Here is a 22,413-nt window from a genome sequence, read left to right on the forward strand (position 1 = left end):
GGTATTTGGGGTTCTTGTATATATAAGATAGCCGAGTCGGTGTACAGTTAGTGACAGGTTAACTTGTGTACTGTCTGCAGTGCATGCGTGGTACGGTAAAAATACACGCGTCGGATGTCCTGATCGAACGGCAATTCTTCACGATCGATTCCCGCGCTGGCAAACTTTTATTGTGGTGGAATTTAAACGGGGCGGAGGTAATTTAAACGAGGCGCAACGATTCAAACAGGGGGGAGTTTTTCCAAACGGGGCGCACGCGCCCCGTTTGCGCAACGTAGGGAGAACCCTGATATATGTATTATAAACAGAACTTCGTTTGCGAGAAGTGAAACAGTTCGTACCTACGTTTTCTACCACGTGAAACAGTTGCAGAGTTAATGTACACGTGCGTGCGTGCGTGCAAGCACGGGTACGTACACACGCACCCACGCACGCATGGACGCACGTGTACGTGCACATGCACGCACGCACGCACGCACGCACACACACGCACACAGCACTTGTACCTGCACATGCACGCACGCATACACATACGCATGCACGCACGCACGCATGCACACACACACGCATGCACGTACGTGTACGACCACACGCACACACGCACGCACGCACACACGCACAAACGCACGAACGCACAAACGCACACGCACGCATGCACGCACGCACGCACGCACGCACGCATGCACGTGTACCTACATACGCACGCACGTACGTGTACGTGCACACGCACGCAATCCGAATCTGACAGCATTTTTGAAAATCCGACTCCAAATTCGAATCCTACGACAATTTTGAATCCGAATCCGATTCTTTAAAAATTGTAAATCCGATCCGAATCCGAATCCGATTGGATTCGGATTATCGGATCCGACGCACAGCATTAGTCCGGACTCATTCTGCATCAGCCCGGACCCATGCTGTATCAGTACGGACCCATCTCACACCAGTCCGGACACATTCTACATAAGTCCGGACCAATTCTACACCAGTCCGGACACATTCTACATAAGTCCGGTGACTCGACCGGACTCATTTGTATCAGTCGGACCCATTCTATATGCTTCGGACTACCATTATGTACCGTCCGGACCATTCTATACCTGTCCGCGCACTCATTATGTACCGTCCGGACCCATTCTGTATCAGTCGAATCACTTCTAGTACCAGTCTGCAAATATATATCAGTCCTTATTATTATATTATTATTATTCGGGTCCGGGTTTTATTCACGCGTTTATTTGACGCTGCAAGTGTGTGTGTATGTGATGTGTGGCGCGCGTGCTACGCAGGCCGATCGATCGATCGTGTACATCAAAAGCCGCCGCATCACGCGTGGCCTTGAGGCTCGGGTCCGTGTCCGTCGGCATCTGCGTGTACGTGCGTGAACCCGTGTGTACGTGCGTGTATCTGCGTGTACGTGCGTGTACGTGCGTGTACCCGCGTGTACGTGCGTGTACTGCGTGTACGTGCGTGTATCTGCGTGTACCTGCGTGTACCGCGTGTACGTGCGTGTATCTGCGTGCCACGTGCGTGTAACCCGGTGTACGCTGTGTGTACCTGCGTGTAGTGCGTGTACCCGCGTGTACGTGCGTGTATCTCCGTGTACCCGCGTGTACGTGCGTGTATCTGCGTAAAACCCATTGTGTATCAGTACGGATTCATTTAGTACCAGTCCGGACCGATTATATATCAGTCCTTATTATTATTATTATTATTCGGGTCCGGGTTTTATTCACGCTTCAAGTGTGTGTGTGTGTGATGTGTGCCGCGTGTGCTACGCAGGCCGATCGATCGATCGTGTACATCAAAAGCCGCCGCGTCACGCGTGGCCTTGAGGTTCTGGTCCGGGTCCGGGTTTTATTCACGAGTCGGGGTCCGGGTCCGGGTTTTATGCAGGTTTTCCGGGTCCGGGTCCGGGTTTTATGCAGGTTTTTCGGGTCTGGGTCCGGGGTCCGGGTCCGGGTTTTATGCAGGTTTTCCGGGTCCGGGTCCGGGTCCGGGTCCGGGGCCGGGTTTTATTCACACCCGTTAAGCGAGAAGGGAACTTGTGGCTAGTTAGGGCCCTACAACTTACAAGTTAAATTACAATTTACATTTACAATTTACATTGTATTTTACATTTGTAAGTTACATTACAAATACAATATCAATACATTGTACATATTTATGATATTACAACACTCAACAATGAACACTCGACTCGAGTTTGTTTCAAGTACCTGTGGAGCCTTGTGCAATCTCGAGACCCGCGATTGCCGCTCAATCTCACGATTTTAAGAATGCACAGTGCAATCAATTGACAATTGCACGTAACACTAACAAATATACCTACATCACACACATGTACTGCACACACGCATGCATGCATGCACAAATACGCTATAGTACTACAGTAGAACATGGTATCAGGTAAAATTGTGAAATGACCTGTAGTAGCAGCCTGTACCATGTCGATGTGTATGCCATCCTCCATTTTGGCAGAGGCTGCATCATAAGATATAGTTCTGATATAATAGGTGTAACTTTTCTAAGCTGTGTCAGTGGATATATGCTTATAGCCATCTGTTGCTTGTTTCAGCGGCTGGACTATATTACCTTGCCGAACTTGTAGAAGAATACACGACAACCACGGCCAAGGTTATCAGATATACAATTTTTGTAAGTATCCGCCTCTGTTGCAAACATTTTTGTAAGGTTATGAGATGTAGTGTCTTATTATCATTGTAGCCGCACGTGTCTGATGTGATTCTAATAATCCAATCCATAATCCAAATCCTTTGTTGTGGAATTTTTATTCATTCGATAACTAAAACAGTTATAGTAGTTATATATATTTCTCCTTAGTTCTGGAAAACACGACTAATCTTGACAAACTCATACCATTCTGGTGCGAGAACTAACTCTGTAGGCCGACCTGTCATTACACTCGGTGCTAGCGTTTCCAAAAACTGAAACCTGTGAAATGAAATAACATGATGCTTCACATACTCTAGTGCTTGTAAAATGGTAACTGGCAACACCAGAGGATTTAATCAGCATAAAAAACAGTCATACTAATGCTGATGTTTAGATTATTTGTTGTAGCCTATATTGTTTTGTTTGATATTGTTTTATTATTAATCTTTTCTTGCAGTGCATAATAGCAATATATGTTGGATTGTTGGTGTTTGAGCATGAGTTTCCATGGATGCTGCTCATCTGTGGTATAGCTGCTCAGTTTTGCCACTTACTGTTGCTGCAAACATTTCCATACCTGGAACTGACGTCACCAGCACTGATTGGTTCACTTGGTGAGAGTGACTAAATATTTTTAATTTGTAATGCTAGCTTCAATGTGCTTGTATTTAGATTTCATGCTGAATGTCATAATCAGGATTGTTTATATGATATCCACCCAGGTATTAATAAAATGTGCAGCTTATCTGCCACAACAAATTGTTTCTTACCAATTTACCAATATTACCTAGAACGATTATACAAGTATGTAGAATGAATGTGTTATTCATTTAACATTACTTGTTCTATGTTTCAGTGTTTATTTGTGTCAACCATTATTTGGCTTTTAGTCACTTCTCGGATGTATACTACCCATTTTCTGAGGTATGTATTTATAATCACTTGTAAATTTATAGCTATGGCTTTTGTTCATACTATTCTACATTATTTATAGTGTGTTATTTTATTATTATCATCTTTTCATTGTGTTACTGTGTACTATATCTACTGTTGCCATTGCTTTGTAGATCCTATCCTACTTCACATTGTGCCAGTGGCTTGTGCCATTCACGTTCTTCATCTCCTTGTCTGCAAACGAGCTTGTATTGCCAACGATAGGAGAGGGGGCGCCACTGCAGAAACCAGGTAAGTATGCACAGAATGGTGTTTGTGGCCCATGACCGCCGTACCTTCAGCACAGATCTAGCAGGAGCGTTACTTCAATGTTATCATGTCTGCATGCCCTGTAGGATGGCGATGTAAACTGTTCGTGTAGTTCATCGTGACTGGTGTGATTACATGTCTCTTGTTGACACATCCTTTGTATATAATATTTGATACTCGAGCTGTGGTGATCATAGATGTTTAGCTATGCAATTGCTTGATAACAGTGCTCGGCATTCAGATTATATAATTTTGTTGAATTTATGAAAAAAAAATCTCTTAGGCAAAAGTTACAGATCCATGAGTGCTATATGCCATCGTGGTATGAATGTGTGCATAATCGCATTGTTGCCCAGATAATTCACTTCTACATTCATAAACGTCTCATAATTACGCTGACACTTTTTCATTGACTTTCAGCAGATAGTCAAGATGTCGTGAGTAGTTACTTCAGCCGCAAGGGCAAACGTTATGGGCTGCTAACCTTCTTCAACTATGCTAAAGACGCTGTGTTGCCTGAACGAGTAAAGAAAGGCTACTGAGGGCTACATGAACAAAGCAGGTGGATTCTCTTGTGAGGAATGTACTATGACTGATCAGCTATGCTAATCTGTGCTTTCAAGGGGTTTTGCATGCATGGATGATCGATTTGTTTTTTAAGGTATGGTGTGCAGGGCTTGTGCCAAAATTTATGATGCTGTCGTCTTATTGAAAACCTTCATGCATAAAACATTTCTGAACTTGATATGTTAAGCTTGTTTCACACGAGTTTGCAATAGGGATCAGGGTCGTCATGCGGCACACGTCCTCTCATGCCTTACTGCGATGTCAGTTATATATATATATATATGGGCTCTCAAAATCCAAATGCAATATTGAATCGGTGACCATTTTAGATATTACTACTCTAGAGCAGGTGGATCTGCCAAAAACAGGTGGCTGGTTCCAGTAACTTATTCAACCTGTTGAAACATGCTACGTGAGTAGACTTTGTCAAGGCTAGGCCATCGCTGCCATCTGTTGGTAAATATTGATAACACTATGTCTTCTCTTGGATAACTTCATAATTGTGACCCAATCTAGCCATTTCGTTTTGGATGAGCTATGTTTAAAACGCATTGGCAGTCAGCGTGACGTTGTCAAAAGGATCTGTAATATTAACATTAGATGCTTATTATAAAATGTATGATGAAGGTATCAGAAATGCATTTCACATTTGCATTCAACCCAACTTGATTATCGATAATAGACACTCGATCATTGTTGTCACAAAGTCACTGAAATGATGGAAAATGGTTCCATACGTATGTGTATCTATTCGTACGTGCTGTTTTGTGAATATCTGTGATTGAGTGTAGCAATGACATCATATTTGTCATAAGTAAAACGGTTGCGTTGTTGGTGTTCGGTGTTGGTGAATTTATTCATTTTGATTTGCCATCGGAATACATATTTTGGATGATCATTCTGACTCTCTAAACAATGTAGAGAATCTATGCAGAGATACAGTTGGGAAAGTATTTAGGACTAGCAGCTAAATGCTATAGTTATATGCGTTTACACGAGTTTTTACCTAAAATCTTTTCACATGATAGTTAAAATCTTATTTGATTTCCATAATCAAAAGTGTTTTGTAATTAAGCGCATGTGATAGTGTCAGTATTCAATATTCAAGGTTATTACTATAAATACGCTCTTACTTACGCTCTTACGCTTTTACGCACTTCTTTATACGCTCTTGATAAAAAGTATGATAGCTTATATTTAAACATTTCAAGGCAGATTTCAAATTCTTAGGCTACCCTGGTAAAAGTAGTCGGCAATAGAACAACTGGTCACAGTATACAGATTGTGCACCGACTAAAAACAATCAATTGATCATTCTTAGCCACTTATTCAGTGGATTTTAACATACACGCGAATAGGGTATGCAGTTGGGATGTATTATTTATTGATAACATTTTAGTCTGGAAAACCAACCTTTGTGTCAGCTCTTACAAGAATCGCCCGTACTATGGCACTAGATGCATTACGTGAATTTGGCATATATAGGTTAGAAAGCATGTTTACTGCATTATTAAATGGATAAGGATAGGAAGCCGATGGATGAACAATAAATAAAAATATCAGAATTTTGTACCAAAAAAAATTGACTGATTACATGTATTTGTATTTACAATAGTGATACAGACATGTTGTGATGATGTCTGTGTGTTTGGTCAGGCTGTATATCAAATCCCCTGCTCCCTGCAACCTGCAAATTGTCCCCTCCTGCCTGGACACCGAATCTGTGGTCATCGTCCCATAGATATTTATATCTACACTACGGTCGTTCGTCATCGCCCCCACCCACAGTCATCGCCACTGTGGTTGTTCCTAACCATCATCTTCCCTCCGTTCTTGATATATAGCTCCTTAGAATTTGAAAGCCCACGTCACGAGGTCAAGAGGTCAAGATTCATATTTGTACATTTAATATACATGGTAAAGTAATTTTACAATATTTTGTGTCATGATTATTCAGGCCTGCTGTCTATAGATGCCCTCTACAGTTGAAATACAATGTTGGATGGAAGATATTTCTAAGCCAGTTATATTTAAAAATACTCATTTTAATGGTCAATTTCTTTTTTTTAATATATCACAATTATCAAAATTTGTCAAACTTAAAAAACACAATATACATACACAATATCATGATTTCAAACGTTTTCAGGCTAATGGGCAGTTTTTAACAGCTTAACATCTTTTACACATCCTAGATTAATAACAATAAACAAAAATATTGGGCTAATTAATACTCAGTAACATTATATCAGGAGTAGATAAAGGGGTTCCCTTTATCTACTCCTGATTATATCTTAAAAGCTTTGTATGTCAGTGGACGCATCCACGTTTGTTGACCCTATATATCAAATATAAGCAATAGTGTTTGTGAATACATTTAGATTGTTCTAATAGCAAGGCCTGTATAGGCTACAGGAGATGTTACAAGATCCTCATATATTGCATATGTGATAGTTAATATATTTATACTTTACTAGTATTTTCATTACAAATAAATTTTAAGATACAAGTTCTTCGTGAACGGCGAAATCGAATATGATGTAACATCTCATGACAGTAATCGTTATCATATTGCTATATTGAGAGCAGTGTGTGAAGTCAACAATACCAACTGTACGATGCAGACTGATTAAGGTAGACGTACCACCTTCACTTTCACCGTGTCCTGTATTCCATATTGTTCTTTTGTTCGTTATTCACACATATTAAAAAAAGTATTACAATGCTATTAAATACTGAGCAGAGTGAATATCGGGTCTCATATAAGGGTTCTTTTCTGCTCTCTCTGCCCGTTACAATCCACAAACAGATCACCATGATTACAATGCAAAGTTCACTTGAACCAATCGATGTCGTTGTCGTCGTCATCGTCATCCCCGAACAGTGGTGGCGGAACAGGACGTCCAGCATTTGCACCCTGTGATGCGAGACAAACTCACATTTAGCTCTGACACGAGCACATGCACGCACGCACGCACGCACACGTATTAAAGGTGTACGGGTTGAGGGTTAGGAGGAACAAGGTTGCATGGCACAGCTACAGGGAACATATAAGCTACAGATAGACGAGCTGTTACTAGTCACGGGTGTTGCTACAGGAGGTGGGTTGTTGTAATGTAAAGCTAGGTAAGTGTATGCTACTAGCACGCAAGTGGTAATAAGCTACACGTAGGAGAGTCGTGATAAGCTTTGGATGGGAGTGGTTACATATTACATGTAGGTGAGTGGCTGTAATAACCAACAAGTAGGCATACGATTGCAAGCTGAAAGTGGTTACGTGATGCTGAACTATGGGCACATGAGTGTTTATATACAGTACACAATCCATTATCTGAAACTCTGAAAACCGAAAGTTTTTTCGAGGAGGTCGGCTGCACACCAAAGCTCGTGCTTGGCTGCACAAGGTTCACTGCAGAAATATTAATGTGTTTCGCATTACTCATACATATTGTACTGCACTGGTACAGCACTTGGCCCCTTGAAAACTTGGGTTTTAGTACTGGCTAGTTGCAGGATATACGGTATGTATACCTGTACTGTACTACCATTCCGAAATCCGAAAAATTCCGAATTCTGAAACGTGTCTGGTCCCAAGGGTTTCGGATAATAGATTGTGTACTGTACTACATGACACACTATCCCTTACGCTGCTGTCATTGCTGCTCGTGTCACTATCCATAGCTTCATCGACCAGCCGACGTGAGGCAGAGTCTTTGGGCGTGTGTGATGCCTGCTGCCCTGGCAGGCTGGAAGGTTGGGCAGGAACCGACGGCTGCGAAAACAGAGAGACTCCAAATTGTTCATCCTCGGCATCGTCCTCTTCAAATAAGCTGAAAGAGCGAAGGCAGCACCTGTTAGGACCACGTCAAAAAAATTTGTGCAGTCATGATTAGATTACTCGAATAACTGGTGTTGCTCTGCAGTGAAAACATGAAACCACACCACTGTCTCTACATCTCAGTATTATACCCCACTTTATTTAAAACCCATTTTTGTCCATACGTATTTTCAGAAAGAAACGTGACAAAATCGTTTTTCATTATAATGAGTGGCAGATATTCATAATGGGCTTATTTTTCATGTTGCTCATAACCGTGTAGACAACAAAGCCATTAACTCAGACCTTGAACAGAACAACTGTATAAGGACAAGGTGAAAAGGTTGCACCACTGTTAGCATACACTGTTAGCACACAATAGCAATACAATTACTAGCATAGAATACGCTCTTAGCATACACAAGCAAGTTGGAGTCAAATATATCACATTACACAAAGTCCCCTTTCCCAAGTGATTCATCTTTTTAACGTTATGAATCTCGTTAGTTGTTAGTTATGGCAAAACAGTAGGCATAATATATTTAAATCTCTGATTACCTTGTAGATGTTTTAGTCCCTTCGGGAGGGGTTTTCTTAGCAGACAGTTTTACCTTGCTTCTACTGGGAGGACACGATACAAGCTGAGCAGGCGGCTTCCCAACTCGGCATCCCTCTTCATCATCATCATCATCATCATTGAATAAACTGCAATTAGTCATAAAACATTATTTCCTTTATGATGTACTGACCTCTTTACAACATTAGTTGACTTTCATGTAACTTGAACCATTGTTATGAATGTACCTTGTGCTAGCTTTTTCTGATGATCTTGATTGCCCTGACACTGATTTGGGGTCCTCGGAGACCTTCTCCTCCATCAATGCTACCTCCTCCTCTTGCTGCAATGAGGCTACCTCCTGCTCCTCCTGCATCAATGTTGAGGCCCCCTGTTCTAATGGCTGGTCCTCCTCTTGAACCACTGCCAGTTCCTCTTCTTGCACCAAGGCTGGGATCTCTTCTTGCACAGATGATGGTTCCTCCTCTTTCACCAATGATGGCATCTCCTCTTGCACCAATGCTGGCTCCCTCTCTTGCTCCAATGATGGCACCTCCACTTGCTCCAATGATGGCACCTCCTCTTGCACCAATGCTGGCACCTTTTCGTTCACCAATGCTGGTATTTCCTCTTGCTCCAATGATGGCACCTCCTCTTGCACCAATGATGAAACCTCCTCTTGCACTAATGCTTGAATTTCCTCTTGCACTAATGCTGGTTCATTCTCTCTCACTAATGCCGGAACCTCCTCTTGCCCCACTGCTGAGCTGTTCTTCGATTCATTGGAAAGATACTCATTGCCCTCTGGAAAGGATGTATTTGGAGGCTCTCTGAAATCAACGGTCAGTTGCTGATGCAGGTCATCCAAAGGTTCTGCTTCTAGCGACTCTGTCTCAGATGTTTCATCTATTATGTGCTCACCTCCTTCGGCATACCCAACCCTCTCTGCAGCTTCTCTATCAGGCACTATCTGTTGAGGAAGCACCTCGTTTTCTGGCTGTTCCTGTTGCTGCTCTTGCTCCCTGATCCTTGCAGAGAGACTGTCTTCCTCAGGCTGTTCCTGTTGCCACTGTTCCTCCTCATCCTCCTGTTCAAGTTCCCCTACACTTGCACACATATCCACAGCTGCACTCTCTGGTTGCCCCCGTTGATGATCTTCATGACAAACACCTTCGTTTGACTCCCCAGACTCCACAGGAATCTTTGCTTTAGTATGTTCTTCTGCTCCTCCCTCTGCCTGCACTGATTGTTCTTGTTCAGCCAGCATTTCAGATGGTTCCACCTGCTCTTGTCGTTCACACTCTACCCCCATTTGCTGCGGTTCTAGCTGTGTCTGTTGCTCATACTCTCCTAGCTGAACTACAGGTTCTTTTGCCGGGGCACCTCCCATCTGTTCCGCGTCTTCTGGGTTTTCATTCGGACCCAGCATACTGCTGGCCTGCCCTTGCGGTTCCAGGTCATCCTCATGCACCGATACCACAGGTAACTCTGCTGGTTCTGGCTGGCGGTCACTACTATCGTTAGTCTTCTGGACAAACTCAAATGATTCGTCACTCGCTTCTGCATCCCTAGCCGTCGATTCACTCTCAGGAGCCTCCTCAGCTGCACTCTCGCGAGTGACATTCTCGGCAACCGACTGTTGTCTGTGTTCAGTCAAAGGTGACTCTTGTCTGATTTGAGGCTGCGAATCCTGTTCACCCTCTGACATGGCCTCGCTTTCCGACCTCTCCCTCACCGCAGGGCTCAGCAGTTGCAAGGTCACCTCCTGTGTATAAATACTGCACGTCACACAGAGAACGTGATACATTGTAAAAGATCGCACAAGAAAAATTCCCCCAAATCGATCACTCCGATTCAAAAGATGATTGTGATCGCAGTGCACTTTGAGCCACCGTGAGTGGAATGTCAACACGATACCTTTATGGTACGGAGCAGTGCTGACTGCACCTCGGCGCCGCTGTAGCTCTCCTGTTCTTCAAACTCGCTGCGTGCCGCATGGTAGACGGCACTCATCACCCGCTTCACCTATGGATGAAGCCATATTACTCAGCTCCAGACATTTGCCTACCACCTGAGCATAACTATCAAGACCCTTTACTGCCATCACAGGATAACATCATTAAAAAAATTAATATTCAATATTAAAGCTAGTTTTAAATAAGGACGTTTCCATCCAATATACAAGACAGTTTCAAGATTTTCACCAACTAATCCTCTAAGATTTTCGAACAATCGCAAGCAGCGAAATCTACGACAATAGTGTGAACATTTACATGCTTCTAGATCTTAGCACAGTGTAAAATTCATGTTCATTCTCTGATCTAAATTCAATTTCAATTGATAATATTTCAATGAAGTACAAATGGTAAATGCAGGCGTTTGTTTTATTAGAACATGCCCCATGCACGCAGACATACTATCACACACCTATGGGCACTTCTGAACACATGCAATTAAATAACACACATGCACACACATGTAGGCATATATGCACACGCACGCACAGACGCCTGCAAGCACACACGCATGCAACCGCCCCCCCCCCCACATTAATGCACCCAGCCACCCACACGCATCCATTTCTCACTTCAAGAGCTACGTCAGTGCTAGGCGCCTGGTTGGAGGACTCCTGCTCTTCCAGCTTTGCCGTTAGCTCCTCTATCTTACCTGTGTATGCCAACTTCATTGCAACTGCCTGTTCCCTCAGTGCAATATACTGGAAAGAACCAACCGATGACATGATGATAGAACTTGCTGGTTGTAGCTTATCATAGCTTGCTAGTTAGTTACCCAACAAAAAACAAATCCGACACATGCAGACAAAATGGATCTATGATCAAGAACTTGTGGACTCACATTGCTGTGTTTTTGGTAAACGATTAACGTATTTTATTGAATAATAATCGAGCAGGAAGAATGATTACATACTTTGTCTTTCCAGACTTGCATAACTTCTATCTCTTCCTGAAGCTCAGTAGAATGAGCTACTTGTCTCTGTCGCTCAGCATCCATCTGGAAGACGTTTACTCAACTATTAATGAGAACAACGTGCAGATCATATTTCACCTCCTAAAAAAGCCTAATATACATATATAATATATGCCTATATAAAGAACAGCATAATATTTATATAGGGCACAATATGGGACAACACACACCTGCAATCTGACTTCCTCAAGCTCACTCATCAACTGTGTCTTTGTCTCTTCTGCCTTCTCTATTTCATCACTATGTTGCTGATTTGCAGTTTCCATGCAACTAGCAAGCTTTACCTTCCACTCCTCCACAACGGTCGCTGTTGTATTGACGAGCTGTAAAAAATTGAGGAAAGTCTTCATGCTAGCATTATGCCAAATATTACACAGCTGAAAGATCTTATATTGTGTGAGGATAACCAAGACATATGTAAATGAATCATAAATGACAAATACTAGATCCCAGTCCCTCATAGAACAGAAGGAATACAATTTGGGCGTCTTATTTAAACGCATCCCGCACCCTTTTATTCATGCTCTCCTCTGACACCCTTCGCTCTTCTGTTAGGGCTTCACTCAGCTTCCTAGCCTCCTCCTGTAAGAGAGGGAATGTGCATGAATGTATATGTGAAATATCATATTGACACTATACACTCGACTATACGTGTGACAGTACTGAATGTCTGAACATATTACCATCATTGTTACCAGAATTGTATTGTATTTATGGCCCTGTCACACCTTGACGATTTAGCCTGCGTATGCCGACGTATCAAAATTTCTCTAAAACGCTGGCATACGCTGAACTATCGATGTTTTTTTCAATTTTGGGCATATACATAGCGTATTTATAACGAGTTGGACGTATGCATAACGTATTAGTAACTTACATAGAACCTTTCGATAACTTATAGATAACTTATACCAACGAATGCTTAGCGTGTTGCCGGCGTTCACAACTTATGCCCAACGATAGTCTAACTTATGCATAGCGCACGGCAGCGTATCGCCGACGATCACGTGTCGTAGTCTATAAAAAGGCTGCCGCTCGACGATTCAAATCATAACCGCACTAGACATCGCAGTATCAACATCACCGTCGCAGTACCCCATTTTTAAATACCAATTCCCCTAAACGCTGCCAATACGCCATTATACGGTAGCTGTAAGTTAGAAACACGTTCAGTAAGTTCTGTGGTCGTCCAGAACACGTCAAATACGTCTACATACGTCAATATGCGTTGGAGATAAGTTCGATATTAGTTACACATAGGTTCAAAGCACGTTACTCATAGGTTAGAAATAAGTTTTGGGTACGCTAGACATTATCTCGACGTATCTCGACTTGATAACTTAACATGAGTAACTTACAAGTAACGTGTGTGAACGTGTGTCAACGATCGCATAACTTACCTACAACTTATGGCCCGCGTATGCGGGACGTATGAGCCATATGCTGGCATACGGCAAAAATTTTGTGCATACACAAAATTTTTCGATGACCTCGCCGTACTACGACGTATACCAGCGTGCTTCAGCGTGCTCTTAACTTATACACAACTTACCCATAACTTATTCGACGTACGCCAGCGTTTTAGAGAAATTTTGATACGTCGGCATACGCTGGCTAAATCGTCAAGGTGTGACAGGGCCATTAGATGTAACACATAGATATGTAGGTTAAGCCTGTATTGCAGTTTGTTTCAAGTAAGGTTATCAGTATAAAGTCGTATAAGTATGCTCTAGCACACTTGTGCACTGTCCCGCAATTTGCTGGAGTCCATGCCATACATTACTGTAATGTGTAAAAACTCATCGTAATTGACAATGATTACATATATTGTATTGCAACTAGTGTTAAGCGTGACTGTTTATAGTAAATACATATATCAGGGAAAGGTTTACAATGGGTAGATGTTAATGAACAACCGATTTATTACAAAAAAATACTATAGGGAGGTGAGCATGGGCTGCAGCACCATACAAGTGATAAATTATCATTACAACATCAGCTAATGTTTTAGTACTATAATTCTATGTTTCTAATTATTAGCAATTTAAGATATTTTACTAAACTTTCTCCCAGAGCATAGGTTTATAAATTTCAAACAATGAATTAATACAGGTTTACAATATATGAAATGAGTATATACCTCACAGCTTAGCAAATGTGGATATATTGTTAAAAGGGAAAAATATAATATTTAAAAAAATGTATATAAATTATACTAATATATATATATCATTTAAATATGTTTATAAGAAGGAATCCAACGATGAACTAGCAGTAGAGCAGCATTTATGTTAGCAGCAAAATGCACGGGAATTTCCCAACAGAAACAAAGAGTTACACTAAACACACTTCGATCACAAGGCAACCCTAAATACATCAACACTAAATATTTAATACTGTTCACCATGCAGCAATACTATTCACAGCTGCTACTTATAGAAACAATAAAAGTATAGAGCATTAGGAGTCTGACTACAAAATCTGCAAAGGTTCTCTGAAGCCTTCTCATGCGTAGAATCTTTGTCGAAAAGGCATCCACCACTTCATACCCATCACAGAATAGTTATACCGAGTTATATGGTTATTAAACAGTGCGACGTATGAGTGAGTTATGTTGGTGAAGTAGTTAGAAGATCATGTCACTGCAGAAACATGCGTGGTTAGGTGATACCATTACATCTGACTCAACCTACACTGCTGCTGGCAACGGGCTACGGTAACCACAGCAACAATTACAACATACCATCAGCAGCACGGATTTACCAGGAAACAACATAGCGCATGGAAAGAGAAAAGCAGAGAGCAATGTCACACGCGTCTACATTGTGGATGTTCATTTCCTAATTTCTCTCATGTACAAGGATAAATGAGCTAATTATACTGTCTGTTATATGCCTATTAACACCCACAGTACTCTCATTCATAACTAGAGAGAGGGAGAGAGAGAGACAAGGAAAGATGGAGGGAGAGGGGGGGGGAGAGATAAGGAAAGATGGAGGGAGAGAAAGGGGGATGGACGGATAGGAATGGGGAAAGGGAAAGGGAGAGTAGGATAGAGATTTTCGGATATATATTGACTGAAGACAAATTCACATTTGATGTATACAGTTCCTGTTACCGAACACCACAGTATACATAGGACACACTATTCTGCTCATACACTTACCTCATGTTCTGCCTTCAATGCCCATATATCTGTTTCTGCATTCTGCGTCACCAAGGAAAACTTCCCCTCCATCTCATTGTGCGTCTGAGAAAAACGGGGCCATGTCAGCAAGGGGAACGAGAGTGTCATGATTTACGGAGCAGGTATCATAAAGTGATATGTAATATATATATACATATCTGTGACATGATAAATCTGTAAAGCAACATTGACAATATTATTAAGGGTTGAGGTGAGATCTTATGTATAATGCTAAATGGCTTATCTCGTAAGCACCGATGCACACTAGGATGCAAAAAGAGTCAACATATATCTGTTTTACATAAAATAATACCTCTTCTAAACTCCTCGTCTTCTCACGTAGAATGTCTAGTTCACTGTCTAGCTGTTTTACTTTATGCTCAGCTTCCTTCTTCCTCACCTCCTCTTCACAGAGCAACTGGCTGAGGGAAGCAAGCTTTTGCTCCTTCTCTGCACAAATGCAAAAAAAGCATCATGAGCAGTTAGGATATATCAACGTTAGTATTATCTGTATGCAGCCGACACAACAAATTATGTACAATGTATAGGATGAGGAGAGTATGCAGAAAACTTTCGACACACGTCATATTCAAATGAACCCTTCAAGGTAATTAGCTTCTTTGTCTCTGCCATTCCATATTGGAATTCTCTCCCTTCCTCTTTAGTTAGTTGCAAACGAGGCTTTTCTACTGCGATCCACAGTATTGATCTGTCTATTTGATCAAAATTGTCTCTTTCCGTCTTCGATATAGTCCCTTTGATGAGACTAGTAGACTTTGATGACTAATATTTACGAGGTTACGAGGTTACAACTCAGGCACCAGTGATCTGTTCGGCATGTGTGATTGACACGACAAAATCACACCCACCTGACATCATGGCTTTCAGATGGGTTGCCTCCTCACGCTGCTTGACTGCATCAGCACAGTATGCGGCTAGTTGCCCTGTCAACGCTACAGCCTTTTCCTGCTCAGCAGAAAGTTGGCTCTGCAGAGCTGTGACCTTGGACTCTGCGACTGCCAGCTCACCACCCATCATAATCTGAATGGTAGGCGTTAAAAGAGAAAGCGCCGTGGAGAGTAGCACTTCAGCTGAGGTGTATAACTCAAGTGCTAAAAATATTCTAACTCTCTATGACCACCTATAACTGACTGGGCCATCTGAGCATGGCCACCCAGTTGGATATTGTTGCTAGGTTAGTCAAGCTCACTTAGTTTGTAGACATTTTTAATGTTTGCACGCCAAAATGTACATCAAGTAGCACTTTGTGGCCAAGCACTGATTTTAGAATTGCCTATGACGACCGATTGGCTAGATCTGTTAATCATGCAAGGCAAATAGGTAAATTATGTGAGTAATCATACAGATTTACACTGCAACCGAAACCGTGAAAACATGTCTCATGAGCGAAATGAACACTCAAGATTAGTTTGATTCGACAATGAAAAATTATGCATCAAGCTCCTGTTTGTGCACTCACCTTTTCCTGCTGTAGTGTGATAAGTTGGACCTGTGACTGCTCAGAGCTGCTCTTAAATATATCATGTCTCTGTTCCATCCACGTGTTACTGTTTTCCATGAACCTGTAAAGTTTAATGCAACTACCAGGGATGAGCGTGTGTGTGTAGCACATCATGGTGACATGCCAGCAAGCATGCAGTTGTGTGACAGTATGTGACAGAAATCACTGTGCAATCAATCAGTCAGTTGTGTGACTGTATGCATAGCACATCACTGTGACATGCTCAGTTGTCTACTTGCAGGTGTGAATAATAGCATGGAGACATGACTAGTAGAGCCTGTCCACCCCTTGAAAAATGACCATTCTTTTTGTAGCAAACCACCAATGCTCCCTAGATCATTCCCATCTCCTGATATTTATTGTTAGTCAAGCCAGTTTCTAAACACTAGGTAACAGTAATATGACTGACCGTTGGTTTTTATCCAATAGTTCCGCTATCTTTTCATTCTGTTTCTCCAGCTTAGCATTCTTCTCTACAATCTCTGCTTTATGCTTTTCGTTCTCCTGGAGGCAACAACGGTACACACTGAGCTTCTTCAAACAACTGCTATTGTAATAAGGTAGGCTATTATATTCCTTTACCTACTATACAACCTTCCTTACCCAGTAAGCATAGTATAGATAACTAGATTTTGTTATCTGGTAATTTGTCACCATAGTACACTTAATATATCTGGCATCCTCTCATCTGTGAATAAATCTTATAATAGTTTATATAGTATTCGACTACTGTAAATATCACACCCTGTTACAGTTATGGTGATACATCGTTGGACAGAGATGAAATGCTGCGAGTCAGATATATTCATTGACTTAGATGTAGCCGCAAACATGCCCACCAAAGATCTGAGATATTATTTTAACATTACTAATACCTGTACAATCTTCTGTACGCTATTCATGAGTATTGCCGTGTCCATGCTTGGCATGGCTGACCCAAATGCAGGCAGAGCAACCTGACCACCTTGTGGGCTAGAAGTGGGAAGCTTTTCTATCTGTCATCAATAACAAAGCAGTCATCATTCTTCTAGTACAATGTCATCACTGCTGCTATTAATCTTATAGTTTTATTGTAATTACGTAATAAACAGTACAATGCGATAAGCATTTAAACGGGCAGTATAGTGTCACTATATGCACCTGCAGACCCAGAGATAGTACGATGCTAGTATTGAGGTCACCTTTGCAGTGATCTGGTCCACTCTGTCCTGTAGCTTGCTGAGGGAAAGTCTGACTTCTGTGCTCTGTTGCCTGCTCTCCATCATAAACGTCTGCAAGCAGGAAATTGCCAGCATCAGGCCATCAGCACAGTGGTACCATGCGACCGAAGCAGCAAACTACACCCCAGACATACCCACGCTGAAACAGCTTTGAACACTAGTCAGCAATTCATACAATGTGTGATATATTCTACTATGATCATCAGCCATATACTTATTCTCATGGAGTGAATAAAACTACTCTAGTACATTAGATGGCAATAACAACTTGTACCATGCTGCATTGGGCCAGCACATACTGTAACCTGTAGCTGTAATACCACTCCTACCTGGAGACTAGTGTCTGAGCTTGCTGCTGGAGAAGATGCAGGTGGAGGCTGAGCATAGTAAGGGAAGCCTTGTAGGGTTGCCATAGGCATAGCAGCCGGCTGGTACACAGACATGCTCTGATGGGGCGGTAGGCTGGCAGGGGCTGGTGACAGAAGACACAGTCGTAGATCACATTAGTCACAACCATACATGACAGATTTTACTTCAACCCAAATTATTACATATTGATTGCATATATATACACACACATAATATTATTTATATATTATAATAATATTATATATTATATAAGTAATGAAAGTATCAATGACACTATAGCTCACCTTGGGTGTGATAGAAGAGGGAGATGATAGTTAAAATTTGGTAAGTGTTTCATTTATGACGGACCGAAATGTGATCAAATGTTTTTATTCCCTGTTTTATACTAATAGACATTTCACTGTTTTGTTTCAGGGTTAGTTTTGATGCAAAAATAAATGTTTCAGATCTGAAAGTCTGAAATGTGGGCGAAAGATGGCGCTACGCCTAAATGATCGCCATTTTGGTTTTTGATTATCGCGCAAATAAAAGCAATAAAGTATTCCAGTCAAATTACCGTACAGAGAATCTAAAACACAATATTACACGTAGGTATGATTAGGTAGGTAGGTAGGTAGGTAAATTTAAAGGGATCGTTTACTCTAGGTTTCAAGGTTATTTTCAGTTAATTTAGGTTAAAATTACGCTACATAAAAAGTTTCATGGTTCAATCACCATTAGAAATATTATTCAAAAATGTTTAAAAAATAATGACTACAGTTTGATTACAACGACGGTGACGCCACTCAAAGCGCACGATCTGATAAGTTGCGCAAAACCACTTTTCAGCCAAGGGCTACAGACCGAGGGTGTTTCTTATTTATTCATTTAAAAGCAAAAGGATTGTAATATCTTATAAACGACATATAGTTTCAGTTATAATATGGATAAATTTGCCCTAAAATGAATATCGTTCGGTTAAATAGCATTTAGGTATAAATATAATCGCACTTTTGTGATTAGCCCTCGGTCTGTAACGTGCAAAATAAGTTGTCAAATACGCAACTTTTTCGGGGTGGCAGCACGGTCGCGGGTGCCATGGCGCCGTTCAAATTTCGTAGCGTTGATGTGTAATTAATTATAGCAATTAAATTAGGTATCTGGTAACAAATACGTGTGGGTATAGACGATTTGTTATACAGTAAGTACAGTTGAATGCAGAAAAATCCTAGAGTCTACTATCCCTTTAACAAAAAGGAAATGAATCTAGATGGCCATTTTCAGTTTTGCCAAAATGTGGGCGTGGCTCGAAAGTACGTCGACTGGCGTGCTTCAAAATAGGACGTTCAAATCTCTCCCATAGGAGTAACAACTGCATGAAATTTGAAACATGTGGGTCAAACGGTTCTTGAGTTATCGTTGACCGTAGGCGCAGACACTGAAATGCTTAAAGGGACAGTAGCCTCTAGGATTTTACTGCATACAACTGTACTTACTGTATAACAAATCGTCTATACCTACATGTATTTGTCACCAGATACTTAATTAATTATTTACACAGCGCTACGAAATTTGAACGGCGCCATGACACCCGCGACCGTGCTGCCACCCTGAAAAAGTTGCGTATTTGCATTTTTATTTTGCAGGTAAATGACCGAGGGCTAATCACAAAAGTGCAATTATATTTATACCTAAATGCTATTTAACCGAACGATATTCATTTTAGGGCAAATTTATCCATATATGTCGTTTATAAGATATTACAATCCTTTTGCTTTTAAATGAATAAATAAGAAATACTGTGGTCTGTAGCAGCCTAAAAATTAAATGTTTTTTTCGGAGCTGCTTTTTTTGTTTTGTTTGAAAAAAGAGTCTCGCTCTTTTTTTAGGGAGTATTTTAGGCTTGACAGAGCTAGCGTTTTCACATGCATGATTTTGTCTACTTTTCTAATTTGATGCACTGACTCTAATTGAGATCATTTAAGATTCGCTCAGCACAGTATAGATTCATGTGTGTATAGAATCGTCAACAAATTACATTCGATACATTGTTTTTATTCATTTCAACTCGATAGAAACCATCACATTCTATTCATTTCATTTACACCACGACATGCATTACCATGGCAGAGGGTCAGTAACGCGATGACAGACAGGAATCAAGAATTATTATCATGGTAATGATGGTATGGTTATTTTTCAAGTTGTGCTTTGCTTACTATTTCTTTTCATTTTTCACCGTTTATTTGGTACATTCGGATGCAGCAAGTTCAGAACTGCAGATTGAGAGTTTTAGTTACTCTTGGTATTTAAGAAATCCAAGATTTGTACTGGGCAATCTCTATAGTGCGGGAGTTTGGGTAAGGGTTTGACTTGTGGTTTTCTCCTCCAGTCCACGGGTACCCATGATAGATCCCCATGCTGCGGAACATCTGCAAGGTACAAGTGCCTAGATCTTTTTAAGTTATACCGTTTCATTGTTTAGATATCTACTGAATAAAATGTTCAGTTCTACAAATCAGTGACGAATTCCCAGTTACGCTTTGGTTACGTGCGCATTGTCGCTCGATCCCGGTCTGGGGGTCCTGGTCGTGCCCTCACTCCCACGATAATTAACTGAGATATAAAACTGTATTGTTATGCCGGCAAAACTTGGTGGGCTCGGGTCTCAGGGTCGGAACTATTTATACGGCTGTCGGTCGGAACACGGGGAGCGATTTTTTCTCTATCTTCCAAATTTTCGCTTAGTGAATTGTTGTTTACCAGGCGCTTGATAGCGGACGGGAGCCGATCGTCGCCGCTACGTGTATTTTTCGCTGGGTCTGTAGCCTTGGTGGAAAGTGGTTTTTGCCGCATTGGCTGCGGATCGTGGGCCCGTTTGAGTGGACGTCGTTGCTATTCAAACTGTAGTCGTTAGTTTTACATTATAAAAAATATTTCTAGGGTGATTGGACATGAAACGTGTAGGTAGCGCATTATAGCTAAAATCAGCTGAAAAATAAGGACCGGTAGAGATTAGGAGGTCGTTCCTTTAAGGAATTAGGCAAAGTCTACCTTAATTTGAGTAATTTATAAAAAATATCAAACCCTGGTGATATGTTGGTCGGGGCGCCTGTATTCATTTCACATGAGATGAGCAAATTCGTTGAAGTGACTGGGCTTATGGCATTTCGATTTTGCAAAAGTGGGGGAGTGGGCTCGAAAGGTAGGCTAAACTGGGTGCGCCAAAAATAGGAGCGTTCAAGGTCTCCGGCATAGGAGGACAACTGTATGCGATTTGAACATGTGGGTCTAACAGTTCTCAAGTTATCGTTGACTGTAGCCACTGTTGACGACAGACAGCGGAGCGGCATGTTATGCGGGCACGCACTATGGCATAGCTCTTTGCGATGTCAAGGTGAGCTAAATAAAGGTGTCAATGACACTGTAGTACACACAAAAAGGACAACAATGAGTGGTTGAGAAGACCGATGTCAGTTTGAATTGGGAGAAGCATCGACGTACTTATAGAAACGAAGAGTTATATGGTGAATATTATATTACTGGCTTTATAATTATATGTGTTACATTTTTATGTGAAATATGTTGTGAGTGTGTGAAGTGTGAGATGTGGTGCGCCGATCAGTGATGGCGTGACTAAATGATTCGACATTTACGTTTTTATAATCTTCAGTTTAGGGCACTGCCTAAAGCTGGAGCTCGCCGATGCGGTCGTGGTAGATTGAGCAGGATACGCTTATTCCACGTAGCTGTATTACATGTGAGCAATGGTGTTTCCCTGGGCATAAGGGACAATTTTGTCAAAGGTTGACTTGGTTGCCATGGAAGTGGTTACCTTCGTAATGGTTTTTCTAGCGCCCCCCAGGGTAGCACACGGTTGCATCGGTATATCGCATTATAATTTATACTAAGTGGGCGACAGTGCGGACAGCGGCTAATTGGGTGTCTTGGGTGTGCTGCTGATAAATTATTTGGCCATAGAAGGTCTTTGACATAAGTTTCGGTATTTTGTTTGACTTTCGTAGCCATTCGACAAATATTATCAGTGACTTTAACCATCCTAATTGCTATGCATTGCAGAACAGGGTGCATTGCAGTTGGCAGGCACATTGTGATTAGAGGTGCCAGCCATGGGCTTGCCCCGAGGTTTTTGCCTACCCACGTGGATTTCACTGATTCAGCTCGGGTGCTTAGGACAGCTGCTTTAGAAATAGTGATTTAAGGACGTAAACCTTGTTCAAACATTTGATTTGCATTAAACTGGTGGACCTGTAGCTCACATTCACACTAAGTATGGGCTTCTAATATAGCAAAGCAGTTCAGTCATTT

At 41.5% G+C, this 22,413-nt stretch overlaps 2 protein-coding genes across 2 annotated transcripts in view; one reads left to right on the forward strand and one right to left on the reverse strand.

Annotated features, from left to right (window-relative positions):
* Positions 1-2,399: 2,399 nt before the first annotated feature.
* On the forward strand, positions 2,400-6,028 carry LOC106807899 (protein TEX261-like). Its single transcript, XM_014810442.1, has 6 exons — positions 2,400-2,409; positions 2,579-2,658; positions 3,134-3,290; positions 3,533-3,600; positions 3,744-3,861; positions 4,303-6,028. The coding sequence occupies exons 1-6, from the start codon at positions 2,400-2,402 to the stop codon at positions 4,419-4,421; spliced, it is 552 nt and encodes a 183-aa protein (XP_014665928.1). The 3' UTR covers positions 4,422-6,028.
* A 445-nt stretch (positions 6,029-6,473) lies between these two features.
* Positions 6,474-22,413, reverse strand: part of LOC106812689 (FK506-binding protein 15-like) — a gene marked incomplete in the record, with an annotated part of 37,562 nt that continues 21,622 nt past the window's right edge. The window contains 18 exon segments of the mRNA XM_014816658.1: positions 6,474-7,363; positions 8,093-8,276; positions 8,822-8,968; positions 9,068-10,584; positions 10,737-10,844; positions 11,407-11,535; positions 11,748-11,831; positions 11,978-12,130; positions 12,318-12,389; positions 14,501-14,518; positions 14,974-15,057; positions 15,308-15,444; positions 15,864-16,035; positions 16,475-16,577; positions 16,926-17,020; positions 17,392-17,511; positions 17,698-17,787; positions 18,066-18,208. Of these exon segments, the coding sequence (XP_014672144.1) occupies positions 7,280-7,363; positions 8,093-8,276; positions 8,822-8,968; positions 9,068-10,584; positions 10,737-10,844; positions 11,407-11,535; positions 11,748-11,831; positions 11,978-12,130; positions 12,318-12,389; positions 14,501-14,518; positions 14,974-15,057; positions 15,308-15,444; positions 15,864-16,035; positions 16,475-16,577; positions 16,926-17,020; positions 17,392-17,511; positions 17,698-17,787; positions 18,066-18,208 (3,440 nt within the window).

This window comes from Priapulus caudatus, unplaced genomic scaffold, assembly GCF_000485595.1.
Source record: "Priapulus caudatus unplaced genomic scaffold, Priapulus_caudatus-5.0.1 Scaffold1, whole genome shotgun sequence".
Classification (NCBI taxonomy): domain Eukaryota; kingdom Metazoa; phylum Priapulida; class Priapulimorpha; order Priapulimorphida; family Priapulidae; genus Priapulus; species Priapulus caudatus.